General features: G+C 43.0%; 1 protein-coding gene across 3 annotated transcripts in view; it reads right to left on the bottom strand.

Moving 5' to 3' along the window:
* ASTN2 (astrotactin 2) overlaps nucleotides 1-24,643 on the bottom strand; it is a 653,023-nt gene that overhangs the window by 379,676 nt on the left and 248,704 nt on the right. For all 3 annotated transcript variants that reach the window (XM_053373809.1, XM_053373810.1, XM_053373811.1), the window contains exon 4: nucleotides 22,555-22,704. In XM_053373809.1, coding sequence (XP_053229784.1) covers nucleotides 22,555-22,704 — 150 coding nt within the window. The remainder of the gene's footprint in view (nucleotides 1-22,554; nucleotides 22,705-24,643) is intronic.

Below are 24,643 nucleotides of genomic sequence, written 5' to 3'. Positions count from 1 at the left end.
CCTCCCCCGGCTGTTTGTGGCTGTTTAAAGCAATGCAAGCAGAGAATAAACACTACTGCCTGAACCTGCACAACTATGTGTGGGTGCTGTGGTACTTTTTCATGGCTCATAAGCGGACTCCTCTTGAAATCCTGAGGTGCCTTGTTATTCTTTATTCGGAGTATCTAGACCTCTGGCAAGCCCTCAAGGGCACACAATTTTGTTTTACATGCACACATTAAAGACAGTCTTGTGGCACCCAAGAGAGTAACAGCTTTGTGGTTTTAAGATGTCACAGGAGTCCTTTTTTTGTGAATGCTTGCTGCAACTCTCAGTTTCAGTTTCATGGTAGTGATATGTGCTAAATGTATGCACTGATATGGCTCTATGTTTATATATGCAAAATACTGGTTCTGCTGTTCAGGATATATTTTCAGTGCTTTACTACCTCTGATTCTGGACAAGTGGATTTGGCCACTTTAAAATTTTGATCCAAAAGAGGGCACCAAATCCTCTTTTTAAATCATTTTTTTCATGTATCTTGGGGTTCGCACTAAATACTGTAGGAAGCAAGCTCAAGCATGGAGCAGCTTTGACGTCATCATGATCATTATTATTATCAGGTGGTCAACCTGTGTCTCAGCTGTATAACATCAGACCACAAGTATGAGGATCACATGACTGGATTATGTGACTGAATGGTCTTCCATACGCTTATGGAAAATAAATAAATCCATCCACACAGAAAATGTCCTTTCCTCCTGATATTCTGCTTTTCTATGTCCAGTGTAGAGATGTAAAGTAGCATTGTAATGATCACTTCTATTATGTTCTATCATGTTATTCCTATTTATTGTTAGTTAATCACTGTTGGATTTATTTGAATGAAAAGCGGCATAGAAATATAATCTAAAGTTACCAGATATTTTTTTCAATGAATCCAGGGACACTATTCAGCTTCAATGGATTTTGTATGGGGACTGATTTGTAAATCTGGGGACTGTCCCCAGGAAACGGGGATGTCTGGTAACCTCAATCAATCAATCAATCAATCAATTAACCATTCTTTACAAACAAGTCAATTGTCACCTTGAGAGATAATGGGTTGGTGAAGCCACACTAGCAGATAGAAGAGAAAAAGGAATCACACTATCTGGAACTTTACTAAAAATCCAAGCAATTACCCCACCCCAGCCCACCAAATGAGGACAAAACTCAATCTTCTGGTTATAGGACAGATTGCAAAAATCTTCACACTGCAACGTTTTGCTGCAGGTTCCACTTGTTCTTTTTAAAGAAGTTCTGATATATGTTACACAAATGTACTGCTTCGGAATACTTATGAGCATTTGACAGAACCCAACCACTAAAGGGATGTGGGTGGCACTGTGGGTTAAACCACAGAGCCTAGGACTTGCCGATCAGAAGGTTGGTGGTTCGAATCCCCACGATGGGGTGAGCTCCCATTGCTCGGTCCCTGCTCCTGCCCACCTAGCAGTTCGAAAGCATGTCAAAGAGCAAATAGATAAATAGGTACCGCTCCAGCGGGAAAGTAAACAGTGCTTCCGTGCACTGCTCTGGTTCACCAGAAGCGGCTTAGTCATGCCGGCCACATGACCCGGAAGCTGTATGCCAGCTCCCTCGGCCAATAAAGCGAGATGAGTGCCACAACCCCAAAGTCAGTCACGACTGGACCTAATGGTCAGGGGTCCCTTTACCTTTACCTTAACCACTAAAGAACAACAGCTTTTTGGCAACCAAGATCAAAATACAGTATCAAAATACCAATAAATAGATAATTCATAAAATAATTATTTATTGGCAATCAGGAACTGAAACAAAATGTTACAGCACAGAGTACTGCCCTGTTAAAGGCTTCCACCAGCCATGTCCCTTTCATAAAACAGCATCTCTTCTTCACCAACAAGGCAGCATTATGTGGCCATGGGGATACTCACCTGGCTGTTTTTAAGGTGCTCTCCACTTTAGAATTTCTTGCTTCTAAAAGCTATTAAGATTATATCTTTATTTAAACCCCGCTTTTTTCACTGATAGAACCCAAAGCTGACTCCAGTGTTGTAGTTTGGTGCTTCTGCAAACACGGGGATGCTCTCAGGCTTGAGGTTACTTCCTCTCTTGTTTGTGCATGGTGCTACCTCGATTGCATAAGGATCATTACACAGGCAGGCTTCCTCAAACTTGGCCCTCCAGATGTTTCTGGCCTACAACTCCCATGATCGCTAGCAAGCAGGACCAGTGATCACGGATGATGGGAACTGTACAGTGAACACTCGGGTTGCGAATGTGATCCGTGCAGGATGCATGTTTGCAACTCGCAGCATTCACAACCCGTGTCTGTGCAGCGCAGGTTGCGATTCGGCGCTTCTGCACATGCACAAAGCATGATTTAGGGCTTCTGTGCATGTGCAACTGCCCAAACCCAGAAGTAACCCATTCCAGTACTCCTGGGTTTCAGTGGTCCGCAACCCATAAAAACGCAACCTGAAGCAGCTGTAACCCAAGGTATGACTGTAGTCTTAAAACATCTGGAGGGCTGAGTTTAAGGAAGCCTGACACAGAGAATAGGTTTGCTAACACCACACAGGATTTATTTGGTGAGATGTGACTCTGTTTTAGCTCAGGCCTCTGTCTTGCTGTTTAGCTCAGGCTGGCTGTTTGCAGGCATCTCTCAAAAAAGAACCCTTGGACCATTCCTAGCCATTCTTACCTGCCTCTTTGCAACATTTATTAGGTGCTTTATACTCTGTTTTTTTAAGGAGGGGAGTGTTTGGTGATTTGGATTTATTTAGTTATTTATTTGGAGTAGAGCAAACAAATACACAAAAACAAAGAAGTCTGACAGCTTTGTAAAATAGCAAGGATATAGCAAATTTCCCTTTTCTTTCATCTTCTCTATTTTACATTTAGGTATTCTTCAGATGAGGGGAATAAACTTTACCCATCGCTGTTAGAAACAGCTTGACATCAGATGTAATGAAATCAAGAAATAGACAATGTTTAAAACACAGTTAAGGGAGTGCTGCTTATTTGTTGTGTGTCTTTGTGGAGTTTTTTTCACAATCTGTCCTGCTTTGAGCTGTTTACATCCTATAACCTTCCTCCACCCATTGATACGTACAATGGAAGCCATTCCTAATATAAGCTTGTGAGGAGGTTCGGCATTAATTAAATGGAACCATAAAAATAATTGCACACATGCACATCCATCAAAGGCACGTACTAGTCTCTACCCAGGAACCAACGTTGGATGTGAACTCCACTGGCGTAACTGTCATGAGGCTGTTAGGGAGAAAATAAATGCATCCCAAACCGACGATTTCATTTAGGAAGAGTAAAAAATATAAAAAAAAGATTGTGAAGGATTAATGAGGCGAAGGGTTTGTGTTTGCAATTGGATGTAAAATGCAAACATACTAAGTTGTGATATCATCATTTAACCTTAATGTTCAATAGAGTTCCAATCACTAGCACACCAAAGGGGCAATTAACCATGAGCCGTGAAAAAGAGAACATTCCAAATGGGAGAGGGAAAGAGCTGAAGGGGAAAACAGCTGCAGTGAAGAAGAATTTGAGAATACAAGGCCAAAAGGTTTAAAAGAGAATAAGGTGGTTTTAAAACGCCCAGCTTGACAGAAAACGCAAAAGGGCACCTTGTGGCACCTTAAGGACTAAGGAGATTTATTGCGGCTATCAGCAGAAAAAAGCACCTTAAAAGGAGCTGAGTTTCCCTGTGGCAAGCAGGCGGTCTATTTATTACAAGCACGAAGTGGAAGGACCAGATGGGGACTGAAGAGACCCTCATTCAATTTTTTGCTGCGTGACTTTGGACCAGGCACACTGTCTGGGCCTAACGTAACCTCAGAGGGTTGTTGTGTGGACAAAAGAAGAGAAAAAGGGGAAAACATAAACACCAGTTGAAACTCTTCCTTGGGATATAAAGAGTTTTAGCCAACTAAGTCCAAGAGGAGACCCATTAAAATGAATGGATCTATGTTCGTCATGTCCATTAATTTCAACAGGTCTACTCTGAGTAGGGCATTGGATGCAACCCAAAATGCATTTTAAAAACAAACAAATGGAAAGATTCTACGAAGAAAGCAAAAAGTTCGTGTGAAAAACTGTTTCACTCCTATTTTTTTTTTTTATAATATTTTTATTCAAAAAGTTTTCCATATAAACATAACATACATGAACATACATAAACATACAAAAACAGAAACAAAAACAAAACAAAAAACATGTACCATTTCATATCCTAATTTCTTATACCTTCCTTCCCCGACTTCCTCATGCCTCCCTTTTCTGTATTCCAAATTCTTATCAATTACTCAGCGAATCTTCCCTTATTTTAATTTAAGTTTAAGCTAACCTTCCTTGTTCTCCTTGTCTTAACCATTACTAATAGTAACCATTTACTTTCAGTCCATCATCATTCTAACTTTCATTAACTTTGTGATATTTCTTTAAATAGTCCTTGAATTTTTTCCATTCTTCTTGCGCTGTTTCTCTTCCCTGGTTTCGGATTCTGCTCGTCATTTCTGCCAAGCCCATGTAGTCTATCACCTTCATCTGCCATTCTTCCAGTGTGGGTAGATCTTTCGTCTTCCAGTACTTCGCAATAAGTATTCTAGCTGCTGTTGTAGCATACATAAAAAAAGTTATATCTGTCTTTAACACCCCTTGGCCAACAATACCCAAGAGAGAGGCCTCTGGTTTCTTGGTGAAAGTATATTTAAATACCTTTTTAAGTTCATTATAGATCATTTCCCAGAATGCCTTAATCTTCGGGCACGTCCACCAAAGGTGAAAAAATGTACCTTCCTTTTCTTTACACTTCCAACATTTATTGTCAGGCAAATGGTAAATCTTTGCAAGCTTGACTGGGGTTATGTACCACCTATAGATCATTTTCATAATATTTTCTCTTAAGGCATTACATGCCGTAAATTTCATCCCGGTGGTCCACAACTTTTCCCAATCAGCAAACAAAATATTATGACCAATGTCCTGAGCCCATTTAATCATAGCTGATTTAACCGTTTCATCTTCTGTATTCCATTTCAGCAGCAAATTATACATCTTTGACAAATTCTTAGTACTGGGTTCTAACAGTTCTGTCTCCAATTTTGATTTTTCCACCTGAAAGCCAATTTTACTGTCCACTTTAAACGCTTCATTTATTTGATGATAGTGCAACCAATCTCTCACCTTCCCTTTTAATTTCTCAAAACTCTGCAATCTCAGTTTGTCCCCTTCCTTTTCCAAAATTTCCCAATATCTTGGCCACTTAGACTCCATGTTTAACTTTTTAACTGCCTTAGCTTCCATTGGCGACAGCCACCTTGGAGTTTTACTTTCCAGCAAATCTTTATATCTGACCCAGACATTTAATAATGCTTTCCTGACAATATGGTTTTTAAAACTTTTGTGTGCTTTAACCTTGTCATACCACAAGTATGCATGCCACCCAAAAATATTGTTAAAACCTTCCAAATCCAAAATGTCTGTGTTTTCAAGAAGCAGCCATTCTTTCAGCCAGCAGAAAGCTGCCGCTTCATAGTACAATTTAAAATCTGGCAGGGCAAACCCCCCTCTTTCCTTTGAGTCCGTTAATATCTTAAATTTAATTCTGGGCTTTTTGCCCTGCCAGACAAATTTAGATATGTCTTTTTGCCACTTCTTGAAACAGTCCATTTTATCCATTATTTGCAATGCTTGAAACAAAAACAACATTCTTGGCAATACATTCATCTTTATAACTGCAATTCGACCTAACAAGGAAAGCTTAAGATTTGACCAAATCTCCAAGTCTTTTTTCACTTCTGTCCAAGTTTTTTCATAGTTATCTTTAAATAAATTCACATTCTTAGCTGTCATGTTTATCCCCAAATATTTCACTTTTTTAACCACAGACAACCCCGTCTCATTCTGAAACCTTTCTTTTTCAATCTGTGTTAGATTTTTCTCCAATACTTTAGTCTTTAACTTATTCAATTTAAATCCTGCCAATTGACCAAACTCTTGGATTATTTCCAAAACTCTTTTCGTGCTAGCTTCTGGCTCCTGTAATGTAAGTACCAGGTCATCTGCAAATGCTCTCAATTTGTATTGTTTGACTCCGACCTGAATGCCTTTAACCAACTGGTCCCTCCTGATCATATTAAGCAAAACCTCGAGGACCGATATAAAAAGTAAAAAAGTATAAAAACTGTTTCACTCCTAGTCCCCACATGGGACTTCCGGCGAGGCAGCATGGCGGCTGCAACAGCAGAAAAGAGCTCCTGAAGCCAGCCAGAGTCAAAGGCTCTGTCTGGCCGAATCCCGGGCTCCCAGGACTGCTGCTGCCAACACTGCCAACGAAGAGGAATCGGGGGTGCCCGGGGCAGCCTTCAAAGGAGCCAAAACACCCCCCCACGACCTTGATTGAGCCGGAAAGGCACCCGACCACCCCCCCAGCAGCCAAGAGGAGCTCCAAATCCAGGAAGACAGTGGAGCTAACGCAGAGAGGGAGAAAAAGAAAAGGGGGAAAGAAGAAGAAAAAGAAAGAAAAAGGAGCCCTAACTTTACTTTACCGCTGCTGCCCCCATCTCTGCCGACAAAGAAGAGGGGAGGTAGGTGAGCATGGGAAGGCAAAAAAGGCTCCGAAAAAACACGTGGCTGAGCCGACCGGAGCCTACCCCTCCATGCAAAGCCGCATGACAAAGGAGATCGCAGAAAGGAAGAAACTACCCCCTTCTTTTCTCCTTTAAAAAAAAATAAAATCCTTTTTTTTGACCCCTTCCTACCCCTCTCCCTCCCCCCCTTTTAAAAAGAAATTCTTTTTTATTCCCCGCCCATATACCTACTTTTATCATTTTTCTTTTTAAAAGAGGGGCCACTGCTGCTGCAGCCACCCTTTATTTGAATCTTTATTTTTATTTCTATCTTTTCTACACACTATTTAAAGACACACTTCTCCACACACACACACCCTCAATTTAAACCTCATTTTATTTTCACCACAAACTCCCCTCTTAAGAATTAAAATGGCAGTACCCAGAAAACAGCCCTGAACCATCACAGGCCATTTCCTGGGACTGCCACTTCGCCCCAGACTTTCCACTCTCTTTTACCTATCCTCTTTTACCTATACTTTACTCATTTTTTTAAAAAAATAAAAAGCTCTATCTAGTTATCTATCTATCTAAAGACAACACCCCTTTTTTTTACCTTTAATTCTCATTTTTATCTTTTACCCGTACATTTTTAATTACTTTTTTACAAACAAAAAATAATAACAATAATTAGGGGGAAATATTATTATTTATTTTATTTTATTTTTAAAAAACCACACATTTTTTCCCCTCTCTCTTTTTAAAGCCCTTTCTTTTCTATTTGTTGGCTTGTTCTTGAGGGGGGAATCTTTCGCCCCCAGCTACGACCACCACTCTCTTTTAAAACAAAAATTTCCTCTATATCACTGCTATTGTTATTGATACTCTCCCCCTCAACTCCCCCTTTTTATTTTTCTCTCCCTTTTTGCTCTCCCCTCTCTCTCTTCACCCCTCCTCATTTTTTCCCTTTATCCCACCTTTCATTTTCCATCCCCAATTTTGTTTTCTATCCCTTTTATTTTTTTAAAATCAACCCCCCCTTTTTAGCCTGTCCATCAGTTTGTTTTTGAGAGGGGAGCCCTTTCCCCCCACCCCCTCTTTTAAAATAAGACTTTCCCCCATACCATTGCAGCAGCTCACCCTCCCTCCCTCCTCCCCTCTCCCCCTCTCTTTTCTTCTCCTTCCCTCTCCCACCCTTCCCCCTCCTCCTCTCCTTTTCTCTCCCTCCTCCCTCTCTCCATCCCCCCCTTCCCCTAAAGGAAACACATACACACATTCATATCACCCTATCATAATTTGCCCCCCTCATACTATAGCTAAAACTACTACTGCAAACTAATACCGCTGATATTACTGTACTATCTCCCCTCTCTCTTTCAACTCTCTTTTTGTCTCTCTCTCTCTCTCCTCTTTTACTCCAATCTCCCCTCTCCCCCCCGCCTCCCCCCTTCTTCTTTCTTCTTCTTCTTCTTCTTCTTCTTCTTCTTCTTCTTCTTCTTCTTCTTCTTCTACTTCTTCTTCTTCTTCTTCCCTTTTCTCCCTCCACCCTTTACATATAGCCTATTTGTCTGTCTCTGTTTCTAAGCGCACTCCCAACCCCAATTTCCACCTTAACTGGACCCCAGTACCCCTTTTGGTTATATACAACCCCCTCCTAAACACATATTTCCCCTGGCCCCACCCCTCTAATCTCTTGCATCTCTACCTGCTAACCCCCCTCCCCTTATATGAACTGTCTGTCCGTTAGTCTACCCATCTCTGCTTACCTGCCCTCCCCCCCAGCCTCGGCGGCATCGCTGAGGCAACTACAGAAAACCCAAGAGAAGTTCTTAAAACACAGGCTAGAAGTGACACAAATGACCACCTAATCCAAACGCTCTGTAAAAGCCACCAGCCAACAAAGCCTGATCAGCTCAGCAACCCAACAATACTCAGGAATCACCACTGCCACAACTCCTAACCACCACATGCCCTACCCCAAGTGGACGCCAAGCCAACCTCAAACCAAAACTATCAGGGAGACTGAGATGACACCAACCAGGGAGATGGCAAACAATGCTAAGATGGTAACTCCCCTTCAAGATGATGACCACCCAATAACGAAACGAGATCTGAGGGAAATGGAAGCAAGATTAGAAGCACGATTAGAAGAAACACTGAAGGCCACAATGGCTCCCATGCAGGTACTAATCAACAACCTAACCTCCAAAGTGGAAGCTCTAGAGAACAAAAACCAAATGCAAGAAAGAATAATAGAGCAATACCGGGAGGAGAACGCACGTGTGAACAAGAAACTGGACGAACTGGTAAACCAAATGGAAGCAGAACACAGAGAGATGAAAATTAAGCAAGCCGACCTTGAAGACCGCAATAGACGTAACATCCACTTCCGCAACTTTCCTGAAAAAACAGAGGAGAAAAGCCCAGCAGACCTAATTATACGCTGGCTGAAAAACACAATCCCAAGCCTGAAACTTGAGGCAGATGACTTGGAGAGGGCTCACAGAGCCCTAAAACCTATGCCAAAACCCAGCGCCCCCCCAAGAGACATCATTGTATGCTTCACACGCTACAAAAAGAAGGAAGAGATATGGCACCACCTCAGAAACTCAAGCAACCTTCGATATGGAGAAACCCCCATTCTGGCCCTACAGGACCTATCTCAGGATACCCTAAACCAGAGGAAAAGCCCGTGCCCATGCACCCAGCGTCTCCAACAAGCAGGGATCAAATACCGATGGGGCTTCCCCTTCCGCCTCATTGTAACAACCAATACAACACAACACATGGCTACCAACATACCTGAGGCCCTGCAACTACTAAAGAACCTTGAACTCGACCTCCCACCGGAATGGCAACCGACAAACCCACCAAGTGACAGCCCCAACCACGAGGAAACAACAGCAAACAACTGGACGACGGTACAGAAGAAAAAGAAACAACAGAAGCGGCACAACAACGCAAACCAATACAGGCAAGCATCATGCTCAGAACCGTCCCGCCGGCCATACGACACAAGAAACCAGACCAAGATTAACCGAACCAATTCATCGCAGATGGACAACCCTACAACAACAACAATCCCAGCTGAATGAAGCAACCAGGGGAAAACCACAAACTGAAGGACTGGTGATTCCCTCCCCCCTTCCCCCTCTCTCCTCCCCCAAAACATAGATTTAGTTAACACCATCAACATCCCCCCCCAGCCCCGCACCCCCACAGAAATCCCCACCCCAACACCAGTCCAGACGACCTCAAGCACATTCCCCATCACCCACACCTTCAACATCCTCATACTCCATACTAAGGAAAAACAACTCCAACCTTAATAACACAACCCACAATCAGGCTAAAATCTGATACCCAAACAGCACTATGGTGGCACCAGAGCGTACCAGCACCCACATCCCCACCCCAACACACCAACAATGTTGCTCATAACATTGGCAACATTGCTTACGAACCTTATACCTGACAGCGACGTTACAAAGTCACTTCACACTGTCTCGCTGATCACCCCCTATCGTAGACAACAGGGGGGATGGCCTGTCCTTGAACATGGCCTTCCACACCAGCTGAGACCTAGGACCAACCGGCTAAATGCCAGATGGCCCAAAATACCCCAAACACCTATATGACTACATATAGGAAACTCCCTACAACTTACCCCCTACTCTTTAACCCAAATCTCACTCTAATCCCACTAGCCCCCCACCCACCACACCCTAGGTCAGCGCAACCCCACTGGTTCTTTAAACAACACGAGGAGAGAGACACAAGACAACCCGAACGGGTTGGCAGGGAATCGCCCCACATAATAGATAAGCAAGATGGCTAACCTAAAAGCAATCACATTAAATGTGAGGGGGCTGGGAAACCCCATCAAAAGAAAACGCATCACCTCATACATAAACACCATGAAACCACACATCACCTTCCTACAAGAAATACACAACCCACCCAAAGGCAGCAAACTCCTGAGCGACCCCCGCTTCAGTCAACAGTGGGTCGCACAAGGCTCAGGGAAAGCTCGTGGTGTAGCCATAATACTCAGTAGAGACCTGAACTTCACTGCCACAACAGTCCTCAAGGACAAAAAAGGCAGATTCATTTTCGCTAAAGGGACACTAGATGGAAAAATCAAACTGACAATCGGCTCCATATATGCCCCAAACACGAAACAATTAGAATTCTTCCAGAAGACGCTAAACAAATTCATCTCCTTCTCTGAAGGGGAAGCAATCCTAGGAGGGGACCTCAATCTAAATATGAAAGGTTTATCCCTGAAAGATATCCACCCCACAACCCCATGGGCAACCTTCCTCCGAAGGAAACCCCCAACAACTAGGAACTCTTACAAGTTACTAAAAATGCTAAAAAACAGGGGTCTCTACGACATTTGGGGAGAGCAAAAACCTGGGAGACATCAGCCATACATTCCAATCGGGACGCCATGATACAGTGTCCAGACTGGACAGCATTCTACTCACACAGGGTCTGATCCCCTCAGTAGAATCAACAAACATAGGTAACATTAAAATCACAGATCACGCCCCAGTAGAAGTCATCGTTAAAATAGGAGAAGGAACACAAACCACCCCATCATGGTCCTTCAGTCCCATCCTAACTCAAACAAACAAATTAGAGAGAGTCTCACAAAAACCCTCCAAAACTACTTCAAGGAAAACGATGTAAACAATATAACAACCCCCCTCCTATGGGACGCAATGAAAGCGGTCACCAGAGGAGCTTGCATAAAAGAGAAAACATTCCTTAAAAAACAAACCTCCTCAAAAATTAGCAAAATAGAACAAGACATCACAGCCCTCTCATCACGCTACAAACAGGATCTAAAAAACTCCTCAAACTTATAGAACAAAAAAGGAGAGAACTAGACTCCCTAGAAATTAACAAAACAATGATCAACATTCTATACTCTAAACAACGTTTCTACGAATATGGAGGGAAAAACTCCAGATTACTAGCAAATAGATGTAGGAAAAAAGCACTCAAAACAAGAATACACTGCATCACCAAAAAAGACGGCAACATAACATTCTCCCCCGAAGAAATAACCTCAGAATTTGCAGAATTCTACTCCAACCTATACACCTCCCATAACCCACCAGAGAAGGAAATCAGAACATTTCTAGCAGGACTGACCATGCCTACCCTAACTGATGAGGAACAGGAATTCATGGACAGCCCTATCACCCCAGAGGAAATAGACGCGGTCCTCAAAAGCCTGAAACCACACAAAGCCCCAGGCCCAGATGGCTTCACAGCAGAATTCTATAGGAAATTCAAAGAACCCTTGATGCCCTACATGACCCACCTATTCAACGACATCATAAAAGGGGGCCCCATGCCCCAAACCTGGACCCACTCCAAAATAGTCTCCATCCCAAAACCACTAAAAGATAGCCTCAAAGTAGAATCATACCGCCCAATCTCATTAATAAACCAAGACTACAAGATATTCACATCAATCTTGGCCAACCGCCTAAAAATCTTCCTACACAAGTTAATAGCCCCTGACCAGACTGGCTTTGTCCCTGGCCGCAATATAACAGACCCCATCAGGAAACTACTGAACCTGATCGAACACAGCAAGGCAACCAAACTCCCATTGACAATTATGTCCCTAGACATCCTCAAAGACTTTGATTGCTTGGAGTGGAAATACATATTAGCAGTACTAACTAACATGAAATTTGGCCCCAACTTCCTACAAATCCTCAAACAAATATACTCCCAAGCCTCAGCAAAATGCAGAACTAACAATATGTATTCTAATACTATGGCTATCCAAAGAGGCACGAAACAAGGATGCCCACTGTCTCCCTTCTTATTTATCCTGGCTCTGGAACCCCTAGCAATCCGCATCCGAGCAGCCACAGACATCAAGGGAGTGGAAATAAAAGGCAGAACCTATAAATTAGGGCTCTTTGCAGATGACCTAATGGTCACAACACCAGACCCCATAAGCACAGCAACCTCCCTAATCAGAGAACTCAACACATTTGCAATGGTGTCGGGCCTACAGGTAAATTTTACAAAGTCAGAAGCTATGTGCTTCAACACCCCTCCTCACACCCAAAAAGAACTCACGAAGGTCACCAAAATAAAACTTTGCCACACCAAGTTCAGATACCTAGGGGTACAAATAACCAGAAACCTCAATAAATTGTACCTCCACAACTACAAGCCCCTGTGGCGACAAATTAACAAAGACCTAAAGAGATGGAATAACATGAATTTCACTCTCTCAGACAAAATAGCCATGATCAAAATGATCACACTCCCAAAACTAACCTACCTATTCCAAACCCTCCCAACCTGGATCCCCTCAACCCAACTTCGCAGTTGGCAGAGAAAACTACACTCTTTCATCTTCTCACATAAAAAACCAAGAATAAGCCCCAAATACCTGCACCTCCCCGCCTCAGAAGGAAGATGGGGAATCCCCAACATAGAAGCATATTACAATGCCAACCAAATACGCCATATAATCCCATATATACTAGAAGATGAGACAAAACAATGGGTACACCTAGAGAGGGACACAATTGAAAACACCTGCACCACAACATACCCACTCCTCCCAAACAAACTAAAGAAAATTCCCACAACACTTAACAGGTACACACAGACCATGCTCAAAGCATGGAAAACACAAATAGGCAAACTATCCCCAACCCCATCCCCACTAATCCCCCTGGCGTACCACCCATTATTCCACCATGCAGCACAAAACCTCCAGATAAAAACCTGGCGAACCAAAGGCTTATATCACCTAATAGACTTTTATAAAAATAACAAACCCTTGTCAACACAAGAAATACAAGACAAACTAGAAGACACCCAAATGACCTGGTTAACACAACACCAACTACATGCCCTCTTAAACAACCCAACAGTAAAATCAGCAGCAACTAGGCCCCTGACAACCTTCGAAAACCTCCTCCTAACAACAAAGGGAAACGGTAAAGGGACGGTATCCGCAATATACAAAATACTACTCCAAAACCCCGCAAATCCCCTAGACGCAATCAAAAAACAATGGGAGAATGACATAGGCTATGAGATTAACCCCACTCAATGGACCAGAATGTGGTCTAAACCCCCCTTTAAATCCATATCAACGAAAAGAAAAGAACTCACACTGAAACTCACCTACAGGAGGTACCTAACACCAAGGAAACTAGCGCTAATACACCCAGGAACCTCACCAAAATGCTGGAGAGGGTGCACCTCCACAGGCACATACCTCCACATGTGGTGGGAGTGTCCCAAAATTCAACTATTCTGGACAACAGCCATACAAGAAATATGTAAAATAACTAAGCAAGTAATAGACATCACCCCAGAATTGGCCCTACTAAACATCTTCCAAGACAACAATGCCCATTTACACCACAAAGAACTCATAACCCACCTGCTCTCAGCATCCAGAAACACCATAACCAGACACTGGAGAGACCTGTCAGGAGTAAGCATGGACCAATGGTACCAAATAGTATGGGAAACAGCCCTACTAGAAAAATTAACTAATAAACTGAAACTGACACAGGGACAAACAGAAGAAGACGCCTTCACCCCGGTATGGCTCCCCTTTATCACATACACAGCCCAACAAGACAATGACAATAATCCACCAACAGCATACAAATCAATATGGCTAACCTGATCCAAAACACCCACCCACCTCACTCACACACGAAAACAAAGATCACCACAGCCAATCACAAGCAAACAATCACACCCTAGGCCAACCCCAACCTCTCTCACCACCAAAGGAACACAAGTGAACAACACAAGCAACACTGACACCAAACTCTACATACATTAAACATAATAGAAACACCGCCACCCGACCCCACCCCCATCCATCTTCCCTCTCTCCACCCCCCTTTCTTTTTTCTTTCTTTTTTCTTCTCCCCCTAATGCCTCAACAAATGAAACGGATTTGTAAAAATGTTACATGGAAGAAGAAGAAAAATACGAGGCACTACACTTCTGTAAAACAAGAAAATCCTTAATAAAAAATATTTTTTTTAAAAAAAAAAAACTCCTAGTCCCCACATATACAATCAACACAAGTTAAGTGTGAATTCCTCCTAAATTTGTATCACAGCACACCAGGAAAATAGAATCAACTCTCCCCCCCCCCATAACAATCATGAGACCTAGCATACAGGTTACCCTAACCCTGGGAAAGAACCAAGATAATGCCAGCTGATCACAAGGCAATTTAGATAAGAGGAATAGCACAAAAAGGAAGAGTTAGGGCTCCTCCACATGACCTGCTTATTCAGCATTCACCCTGATTTGTTAGACAAAGCTTATGTAGTGGTTATACTATATCTAGTATTTACTGAGCATTTGTTCTGATTTGTTTACAGGAGTGGTTGGTTATAAGACAATATAACCACTCTCTATCATCCTGATTTGCATGCAGGGTGAAGATAAGGTGGCAAATGTTGTTAGGCTTAGAGAAGTCCCATCCCAATTAATGACCTCAGCAATATCTCTTTGGATACTTAGAAACAACAAGAGAAATTACATCATTTAAAGCAGCTAAGAAAAAGCGACGTTTTCTCTCCACCAAGTGAATTATTTATGTCCCAAACTATCATCCTCATAATAACAGTAATAAAAGGAATGCTTTTCAGGCCTGTAGTACAGGAGAAGCATACAGAGAGTTCGCTCTCTCTCTCTTGCTCTCTCTTTCACACAGCTCAGAAATAAATAAGGAAGAAGAGAGAATCAAACAGAAAAGACAGAAAGAACCAGAAAAGGATTTTCTTCCCTCCAGCCTCCAATCATTGTCTGGAAAATCTAAGTCCTGCTCAAGCAAGCACATGCTGAGAATATTTTTAGGAAAAAAAGGTCCTTCCTGGATCATTATTGGAGGAGAATGGGTGTTCCCCCCACCATTACCCCAGATAATTTTCTGTTTCTTATGCTTCCCAAGCAAGGAGAACATTTTCCTAAATATTTTCGATCACATTTATTTGGGGCTTGTTGTTGTTTAGTCATTTAGTCGTGTCCGACTCTTCGTGACCCCCCTGCACCCCAGGCACTCCTGTCTTCCACTGCCTCCCGCAGTTTGGTCAAACTCATGCTGGTAGCTTTGAGAACACTATCCAACCATCTTGTCCTCTGTCATCCCCTTCTACTTGTGCCCTCCATCTTTCCCAACATCAGGGTCTTTTCCAGGAAGTCTTCTCTTCTCATGAGAGTATTGGAGACTCAGCTTCAGGATCTGTCCTTCCAGTGAGCACTCAGGGCTGATTTCCTTAAGAATTGATAGGTTTGATCTTTTTACAGTCCATGGGACTCTCAAGAGTCTCCTCCAGCACCATAATTCAAAAGCATCAATTCTTCGGCGATCAACCTTCTTTGTGGTCCAGCTCTCACTTCCATACATCACTACTGGGAAAACCATAGCTTTAACTATATGGACCTTTGTTGGCAAGGTGATGTATCTGCTTTTTAAGATGCTGTCTAGGTTTGTCATTGCTTTCTATTTGGGGCAGTCCCTGATTATTATCTCTGCTGCTCTAAAATGTGTATATTTTTACCTGTGTTTTTCCCCCTCTTCCTTTTTTGAATTTTATTTGTAGTGTCTTTAGGATGTTGTAAACACGTCACAAACTTCCTTTGAAATATGAAATGGTACATAAATTACCTAAATAGTCAATCAATTTTATTGTATAGCGCCAAAGGACTTTACAATGGACGACAGAGAATAAAAAGAAACTTCCATCTAAAATCACACAACGTAACCTGTAGTGGGTTTGCAACATAAAAAGAATTTTACAACATTAAAATTTAAGATTGGAGTGCATTCACATAGCTAGAAAGGAGCTTCTTGGCTGCCAGCGTAAACTTGGCTCCCTGGTGTGTAATATATAGATGTTTATCTGCTAGGAGTTCAACTGTCACTTCCTGTGTGGATTGACCTGGAAGCCAATTAAGAATTGGCAATATAAGTTTTCCTCTGGGCATTGTATATAGGGGGCAAATCAGCATGATAGTGTGTGGTGTCCTCTGTCTGATTGCATCCACTTACATTTGCAACCCATATGGTGATTTTCCTGATATCTGCCCTCTAAATATGCCTAGGGCATCTGCTGAAATCTTAGTTCTGCAAAGGGTCTCCTTTGTTGTGGGAAGGTCAGAGTCTCAAGGTAATGGGGCCTTGAGTGATTGGTCAGAATGTCCGGGTACAAAGGAAAGTAACAGGCGGCAATGATGGATGCTCGGTCTTGGTTGGCATCCTGCACAAAAATCCAATTTCTAAGGTCATGTGGGTTAAGGGCTAAGTAGTTCTCCATTTGAACTACTGCCTAGCCCCCTGTCCTTAGTTGTTTTAACTAGTACAGCTTAGTAAGAGTATGATCCTCAAAGGCATTTAGCAGGCATCAGTAAATCACCTAAATAAGCAGATCGTCATTATCATCATCGTTTTCCCATAACAATCTATTTCCTGCTGCACAGGAGGAAAATGGGGAGAGAACAAATAAACTGTCTCCCCAAAACTGGTCATGTTGATCCCAGCCCTCAGGAAACGGTTGGGAGAATTTCTCCTCACCAGTGGAGAACATTTGTTGAAATGGTCCCCAGAATTTTGCCTCCCACAAACAGGATGGAACATTTTGGGAGCCTTTTTGCCAGCTGAAGGAAGCGATCATTACACAAGTGCTTTCACTTTCCCCAATGCCATATTCCCAAATCCATTTATGAGTAATGAAACTCTATTAAGGCAAGACACCCACCCACAATTCTATCCGAAGCCCACAGGGGTTAGGTATGCAGTCAGCTTGACAATGGAAAGCCACTCCCCTCTTTTGTGTGGATTCCTATAGAAAGGAAGACGATAAACCACAGTGGGGAATGTTTGGTGCTCTGCATTTAGATCAGGGGTCAGGTCAGCAAACTTTCCACGCCTCAGGCTGGTGTCTCCAGCGCTGATCGCGCGGCGGGCCAGAGGGCGGGGGAGCACGTGCCCATATGCGTGCGCACACGCTATTTCCGGCGCACTTCCGGGTCAGAGGAGCACCGTAAATAGCTTGTGTGCATGTGCACGGGCCTTCTACGACCCGGCTGTGCACAGGAAATAATGCTTGTGCATGCACACAAGCTATTTCCGGTGCTCCTCCGACCCGGAAGTGGGCAGCCGCACAGTGCAGTAAGAGTGGGCGACAGCAGCGGGTGGCAGGGGTCGCCGCGGGCTGGATAAATGAGTCCCTTGGGCCTAACCCAGCCTGCGGGCCTTAGTTTAGGGACCCCTGATTTAGATGAAGGGAGGAAGCTCAGCAGCTGGGCACATGCTTTGCAGGAGGGGAGAGAGACTTTCTGTTCATCAGGCAATAGCTTTTCCACTTGCCTCCAACCCTAGAAGCCTTTCCCAGACCACAACTTCCAGAACAGCAGAAGCAGCTGGGAAGAGTTCAGGGATATTATTTTTATTTATTTTTTATATAAATTGTGTGTCCGTGTCTCTCAATTTGATTCTTTTAGATGGTTTTGTATGTTTTGTGGTATTTTATGTATTGTGATTTGCTGTTCTTTTTATTGCTTATAGGTCAGTAATTCTTTATTGCAATTGATAAGTGTAAACTGTTTAATTATTATTTGCTGTCGATGAAAATATTTGATATTTAATTTTACTGTTTACTATAAGATTTTAATGACTTATTAAGTATTGCTTTATTTGATGTAAGTTGTTTCATTTTAAAGATATTGTGAATTTTTATATTGGATAAGATTGTTACTATTGTTTTTATATTGGATAAGATTGTTACTATTGTTTTTATATGTGTTCGCAACCACACAGAGTAGCTGGGGCAACCCAGCCAGATGAGTGGGGTATGTATTATTATTATTATTATTATTATTATTATTATTATTATTATTAACCCCTGATATCATCTCCAAGAAAGGCTGGGAAAAACTCCTATCTGAACTATGAGAAAACCATAGCAAGCCAGCGAAGACAATACTGAACTAAGTCCATATGCCCCCTTTGTGAGCAGGCGGCTTTGCAGGCGGGTCCTGGGCCTCCCTGGTAAACTGACCTATTGCCAGCCGGATCATATTCCTGCCATCAAATTGGCCATTGGTGGCAGGAAGTAGTGGGTGTTCTCCTGGGTGTGGGACCAACCAACCAAATGCGGACTTTGGTGCCGCGCCCAGGGGAAGTTTAAATGCCTGGTCAGCGCAGCCTTTCAGCTCTCTGCATGGGATCGCATTGAGGATTCTTCCGACCTCGATCACCTTGGAGTTCTGTTAGCCCAGCTCAGTTTCTGTGTATTTCATTGTTGCTGCCCTTGCACAGCCGTCACCCCATCTCCTTCTGCAGCTTCACTGACTGCACAGCAGATAGGCATTGGGTAAACCTAGTCTTGGTTGGAGGGGAGGGTGCAGCCTCTGCCTGCCCCTCCACGGGTAAGGGTATCCCGTTAAAAGGATCAGGGAGGAGTGGCTCCTGTCCGGTGCCTAGACGGGGGCTGGGGCTACACCACTCCTCCAACGGGGACTGCTTGGTGGATGCCCCGATTTGATTAGGTCATAGGGCATCCCCCCACCCACCGGCTTCACCCTTAGAAACACTCCCAGCAAACAGGCAGGAGTGATATACACAGTTGCTTACCACAATCCCTATGGTCAAACCTCTCATCTGTAACCAATAAAGCTGTGGCCTTATTTGATCCCAAACCAATATAACGTGTGTTGTCTAGTTATTTACACTTTATGGTACAGGGTGGTCATGGGGTCACTAGGGTTACCAGACGTCCCTGTTTCCCAGGGACAGTCCCCGGATTTACAAATCAGTCCCCATACAAAATCCATTGAAGTTGAAAAGTGTCCCCAGATTCATTGAAAAAAATCTGGTAACCTTAACCTTGACATGCAAATGGTCAATGCTTTGAGACCCAATAGGTACCTCTCTGGAGGGAAGGTAAACGGCGTTTCCGTGCGCTGCTCTGGTTCGCCACAAGTGGCTTAGTCATGCTGGCCACATGACCCAGAAGCTGTACGCCGGCTCCCTTGGCCAATAAAGCGAGATGAGCGCCGCAACCCCAGAGTCAGCCACAAGTGGACCTAATGGTCAGGGGTCCCTTTACCTTTACCTTTATAATGTGACCTCCTATGTTTCTGTGGGAGTTCTGCCCAATTAAATTCAGGTTTGGAGGCAGATGAATGAATCCAACCATCAGAGTTTAATTACTGTTCTTCACCAGGTACAGCAAACTAGAGGGTTTTCTTAGAATGTTTTCTCGTTGCTTCCATTGTGTGTCTAGAAATTTTAAGGCTTAGGACTTAATTTTAATTAGCGAAAATGCAAAAGCAAACAGTTCACACATCAAGTTTAGGATCCCCTAGCCAGGTTACGTTAACAGCATTTTAGTTTTAATTCCTGTTGATTATTATGAATGGTTTGCCTTTATTATTGCTGTTCTGAATGTTTATTCTTTGATGCGGTTTTTATCATATTGCTGTTTTTTTGAGGGTTTTAATGGATGTAAGCTGCTTCTGAGCAAGTTGGAAGAGTTGGAGAAGGTGCAAAAAGCAGAGCAGAAATAGCACCGTAAATAAATAAGCATTATTATTTAAATAAATATTATTATATGATGAACACGCGAGCAGGATTTGAACTATGAGCAACAGAAGGGATTAAATATTATAGTAGTTTTGTTAAGGTTTAAGAGATAGGAAACAGGGTGCAGCAGAGGGAAAGAAATAGGAACACTGTGGAAAAGGGTGTGCGGAATTTTTTTTAAAAAGTTTTTAGTTATGTATTGAAATATATGTGAAATTTTGGAAAACTTAATTAAAGAGCTAAATAAATAAGCAAGCAGGTAGGCAGGCAAGCAGTACGAAGTCTAGCAACATCAACCCCACCATGCAGATGACCACAGTGCCTGCAGACAGGTTGTGCATCCATAGCAAGTGATGCTATGGAGGAATGACTGCTGGGAGGAGCACAGAGAGAAGAAACGCCATGGTGGATCTTCAGCAGAAAAACTGGATACCTTCATCTGCCCCAGCTGCAGCAAAATATGCCTCTCCTGTATCAGTCTCTACAACCACAGCAGATGCTGCAACCTTCCAACAGTTTTACTTTACCCTCAAAGGAACACTCCTCCAGTGTCTCCCAGGACAGATGGATGCCAAAGTACATTCATATTTCTTTTTAAAAATGCACAGTGGGAAGTGCACCAAGCAGGCAACAACCAATGAAGAAGTCATTCAGAATGTGTCCTCTACTGGGTAAACATTTATTACAGTAGTACCTCAGGTTACAGACGCTTCAGGTTACATACGCTTCAGGTTACAGACTCCGCTAACCCAGAAATAGTACCTCGGGCTAAGAACAGAAATCGTGCTCCGGCGGCGCGGCGGCAGTGGGAGGCCCCATTAGCTAAAGTGGTGCCTCAGGTTAAGAAAAGTTTCAGGTTAAGAACGGACCTCTGGAACAAATTAAGTTCTTAACCCAAGGTACCACTGTATTTATTTAATTTGTATCATGTCCCCCCCCCCCTGAAGGAGCCCAGGGCAGCAAGTACATACATCATTTGAAAATAAATAAATAAAACATTTTAAAGACCATTACAGTTAAAAACATCTCAAAACAGTGATAGTTTTAAACATTATTTCATCTCGTTTTCTCAGGGTTGCCAGGAACATTATTCTGGGTAAACATGGTTAACATAAATGTTTTCAGATCCACTGAACAGGCCCTCTCACGCGTCAAGACCAATTGCTGTTTTTCTGAGGTGGCACCACCAACAAATACTATATTGAGAAAATAGTGTTTTGAATTATAAAGAAAGAAAAAGTGGAAACTATGAGGAGGTAGGGATAGTATACATTACTAGCAGAAAATCTTAAAAACTTGGATTAAGTTGGCTTTCCAGTGACATTTTGAGGATGGTTTTACTTTCAAGAGTCAAGTCATGTTAAGTCAATAAATGTCTGTTGCTTAACTGGACAGCATCTGAGTCATGCCATCACTGACCAGGGGAAATAACAGTATGGGAAGCCCTAGGCTGGGGTCTTCAGATGACTGATGTAGAAAATAATATCATTTTCACCTGCTAACCAATGCGAGTGCATATGTTTGAAATGGCTGTAACATAGAGAAGGTTAAGCAATGTAACTGATACTCTTGGGGGGGGGGGAAAGGTTTGAAAGAAGTTGACAACAGTTGCTGCAGCCAGAGTTTTCATAACTGTGTGCGAAACATTACAAGTTAAGTAGAATTAGGAAGCTACCAAACCACAGAAACCATGAGAACAAATGCTAATGATTTTTTCACATGCCTCTAATAGGTACCAATACATACGACTTTAAAAGGATAGTAGGAAATGTCATATCGGTGGATATGAGTCATAATGGTTGGTTGCATGCAACCTTACATGATCAGAGACAACACACTTCTAATTATCCATTTCTGGGGAACAACAGCAGGAGACAGCCGTGGTGCACATATCCTACTCCCAGGCTTTCCAGAGGCATCTGGTAGGCCGCAGTGAGAAAGAGGGTATTTAAAATAGGTAAGTACAGAAGAACTCTTCTTATGTTCACCCCTGGAAGATTCTCAATTGCCTCTGACAAATTACCCTGATACTTGGAGCACTAAATCCTAAGACACATTAGTGGAGCACAAGAGGTGCAGGACCATATCCTGGATGTATCAGTGTACACAAGTTCCATTTCCCTAACCCATGATGACTATGGAAGTGTCAGAGGAAAGTTGCATGAGGATTTCCTTATGCAGCCTGTTGTACAGGTACATACCAGAAACAGCATCATTGCCCCCCCCCAAAAAAGCATGCCCGAACCCCTGAGTTTGAACGAGCAAAAAGAAGGATAGCACATAAGAAATGAGGCAGAGGAAGGATGAGAGTGGGGAAATGATTCAATATACCAAAAGTTGGGAAATTACCTCTGGGCCGGTTCCTGCGTTTTCGCCTGCCAACTGAAGAGCTGCGAAGTGCTGGCTGCAGATGGCCTATCTCAATTGGTGTATTGGTTCGGAAACTCTCCTTGAACTTCTGCATCAGGGACTCCACTGTTTCTTGTGTCACCTCTGTAGCTGCAAGTTGGTGGTGAGGGGACAATAAGGAATTGAACAGTTAAAGAGCTCATGCGGAGACAAAACATTGTTTGCCCATCCCAACCAAAACAGAGCCTTCCGCAACCCATCGCATCCAATGTTACTCCTACTTAGAGCAGAAAAAAAGTCAAAATTATGGGCATGACTAACATAGGTCCATTAATTTCAATGAGTCTGTTCTTAGTTGGCTATAACCTGATCCCTTTAGAGCAGTGTTACCAGTAGGAGAGGCATGTAAGGTCTCAGGAAAAGCTTGATATCTATCAACCTCTACTATAAACACCTTCAACAAGAAACAAACTTGAAGACAAATGGCCTGAACTCCAAGGAAAGACCATTTATCGTAAAGGTAAAAGATCCATGGATGGTTAAGTCCAGTATACAACATTACAGAGGCTTTGAGTTGTCATTCCCACCAACACTGAAAAGCCCAGGTATTAATTACTGGATGAGCTATGATTTTTCTTTTTCTTCCTTCCTTCCTTTAACACCCTCTTTGGTTCATTAACCCCCTTCCAGTGGGAAATACCAGCACTGGTTGCTGTATGTCTGCCATGACATGAAGACTCAATGCTGAATTCAATCTGTGGTGACATGGGGAAGTGACTGACTTGCTATGGGCTGAAGCAAATGCTGTTTTTGCAAGACAAAATCTTCCTGGGCTGTTTTTCATTCCTTTATTTTTTAATCATTTAGTATTCTAGCCCAAACTTGCCCTAATGTAGAATTTGCCTACTGTTCCAAACCCCAACTTATATTGCCAACATAGTGAAATGAATTGGTTAAACTCATTCAACATAGTACCTTGATGCCAAGATAGTCCCAGGGCTCTTTTCCCCTTTCCCTTTTTAAGTATTAACCCTGCTGGCCTGCCTTGGCCCAGAGATGCATTAGATAGGAATAGCACTTGGAGGTTATTTGGACACCTGGGGCATTTGGTATCTGGAAAGGCTGCAGCCTAAAGATTTAATTCTCATTCCAGCATGAAGCAGAGTGTGTTTTTAACAGGACACACCGGGGTGTCAGTGTAGATTGGCAAAAGTGTAAAATGAAGTAGGATATACCAAGGTAGAAAGAGCTACTCCCCCTCAGGACATGGGGAGATGCAATTCTTATTTAAGGCCCGAGTCTTCCCTTTCCCCTCACCCTGCACTGCATTAGGAGGGACCCCTGTTTCTGGAAGAGCAACTGACATCATTGAACAAGAAAATGTGCAGAAAGCAGCAAAAAGGTCACAGAGGAGAAAATAGAAAGCATCAGGAGGAAAAGTTAGAAGGAGAAAGGCAGAGCAGCCCCTCATTTGTCAGGCCTTTGATGCCACCACGGCCAGGATGTGTAATTTCACACTTGGACTATGGGCAGCAGGATCTATAAGATGTCTCTAATAGCATCAGGTTACTGGACATGCTGCAGATTTGCTCTGCCTTTGAAGGGTATCCCTGGTGCCTGAGATAATGGACCTACATTTCCCAGATAGTAGCTTTTAAGAGCTCCAGGATTCATCCAAAGACTTATCAGCACTGACAGAACCAGCTCTGGGAGGTGACGATATGAAGCTGTCAGGTGATGGTAATTCCATGCAGAGGCATACCCAGGGGCTGGCAAAACTGGCCTCTGCTGGGGCACAGGTCCAGGGTGAGCCACAAAAATCACCTTTCAGACTATGAGGTGAATGGCATATATGTATGTGGCGAGGTGATGCCACTGTCGTAGCAAGATCAAATGCACATGCGGGGACACACAAGTTGTGTGTCAAAGTGATTTGGGGCGGGGGAGCTGCTACAACTCCTTGCAAAGGGCACGAGGAGTCCTAGGTACGCCTCTGACTCAGTGAAGGTGGAGCCATCATCAACAACTGTCACTGCCCTCTCCCCATTTCATTGCTGGCTTAGATTTACTTAGTTCTATCCTGCCCTTC

The sequence above is a fragment of the Podarcis raffonei genome, chromosome Z (assembly GCF_027172205.1).
Source record: "Podarcis raffonei isolate rPodRaf1 chromosome Z, rPodRaf1.pri, whole genome shotgun sequence".
In the NCBI taxonomy this organism is placed as follows: domain Eukaryota; kingdom Metazoa; phylum Chordata; class Lepidosauria; order Squamata; family Lacertidae; genus Podarcis; species Podarcis raffonei.
Note: the sequence above shows the minus strand (reverse complement) of the source record. Positions and strands in the feature narration are given on the sequence as shown.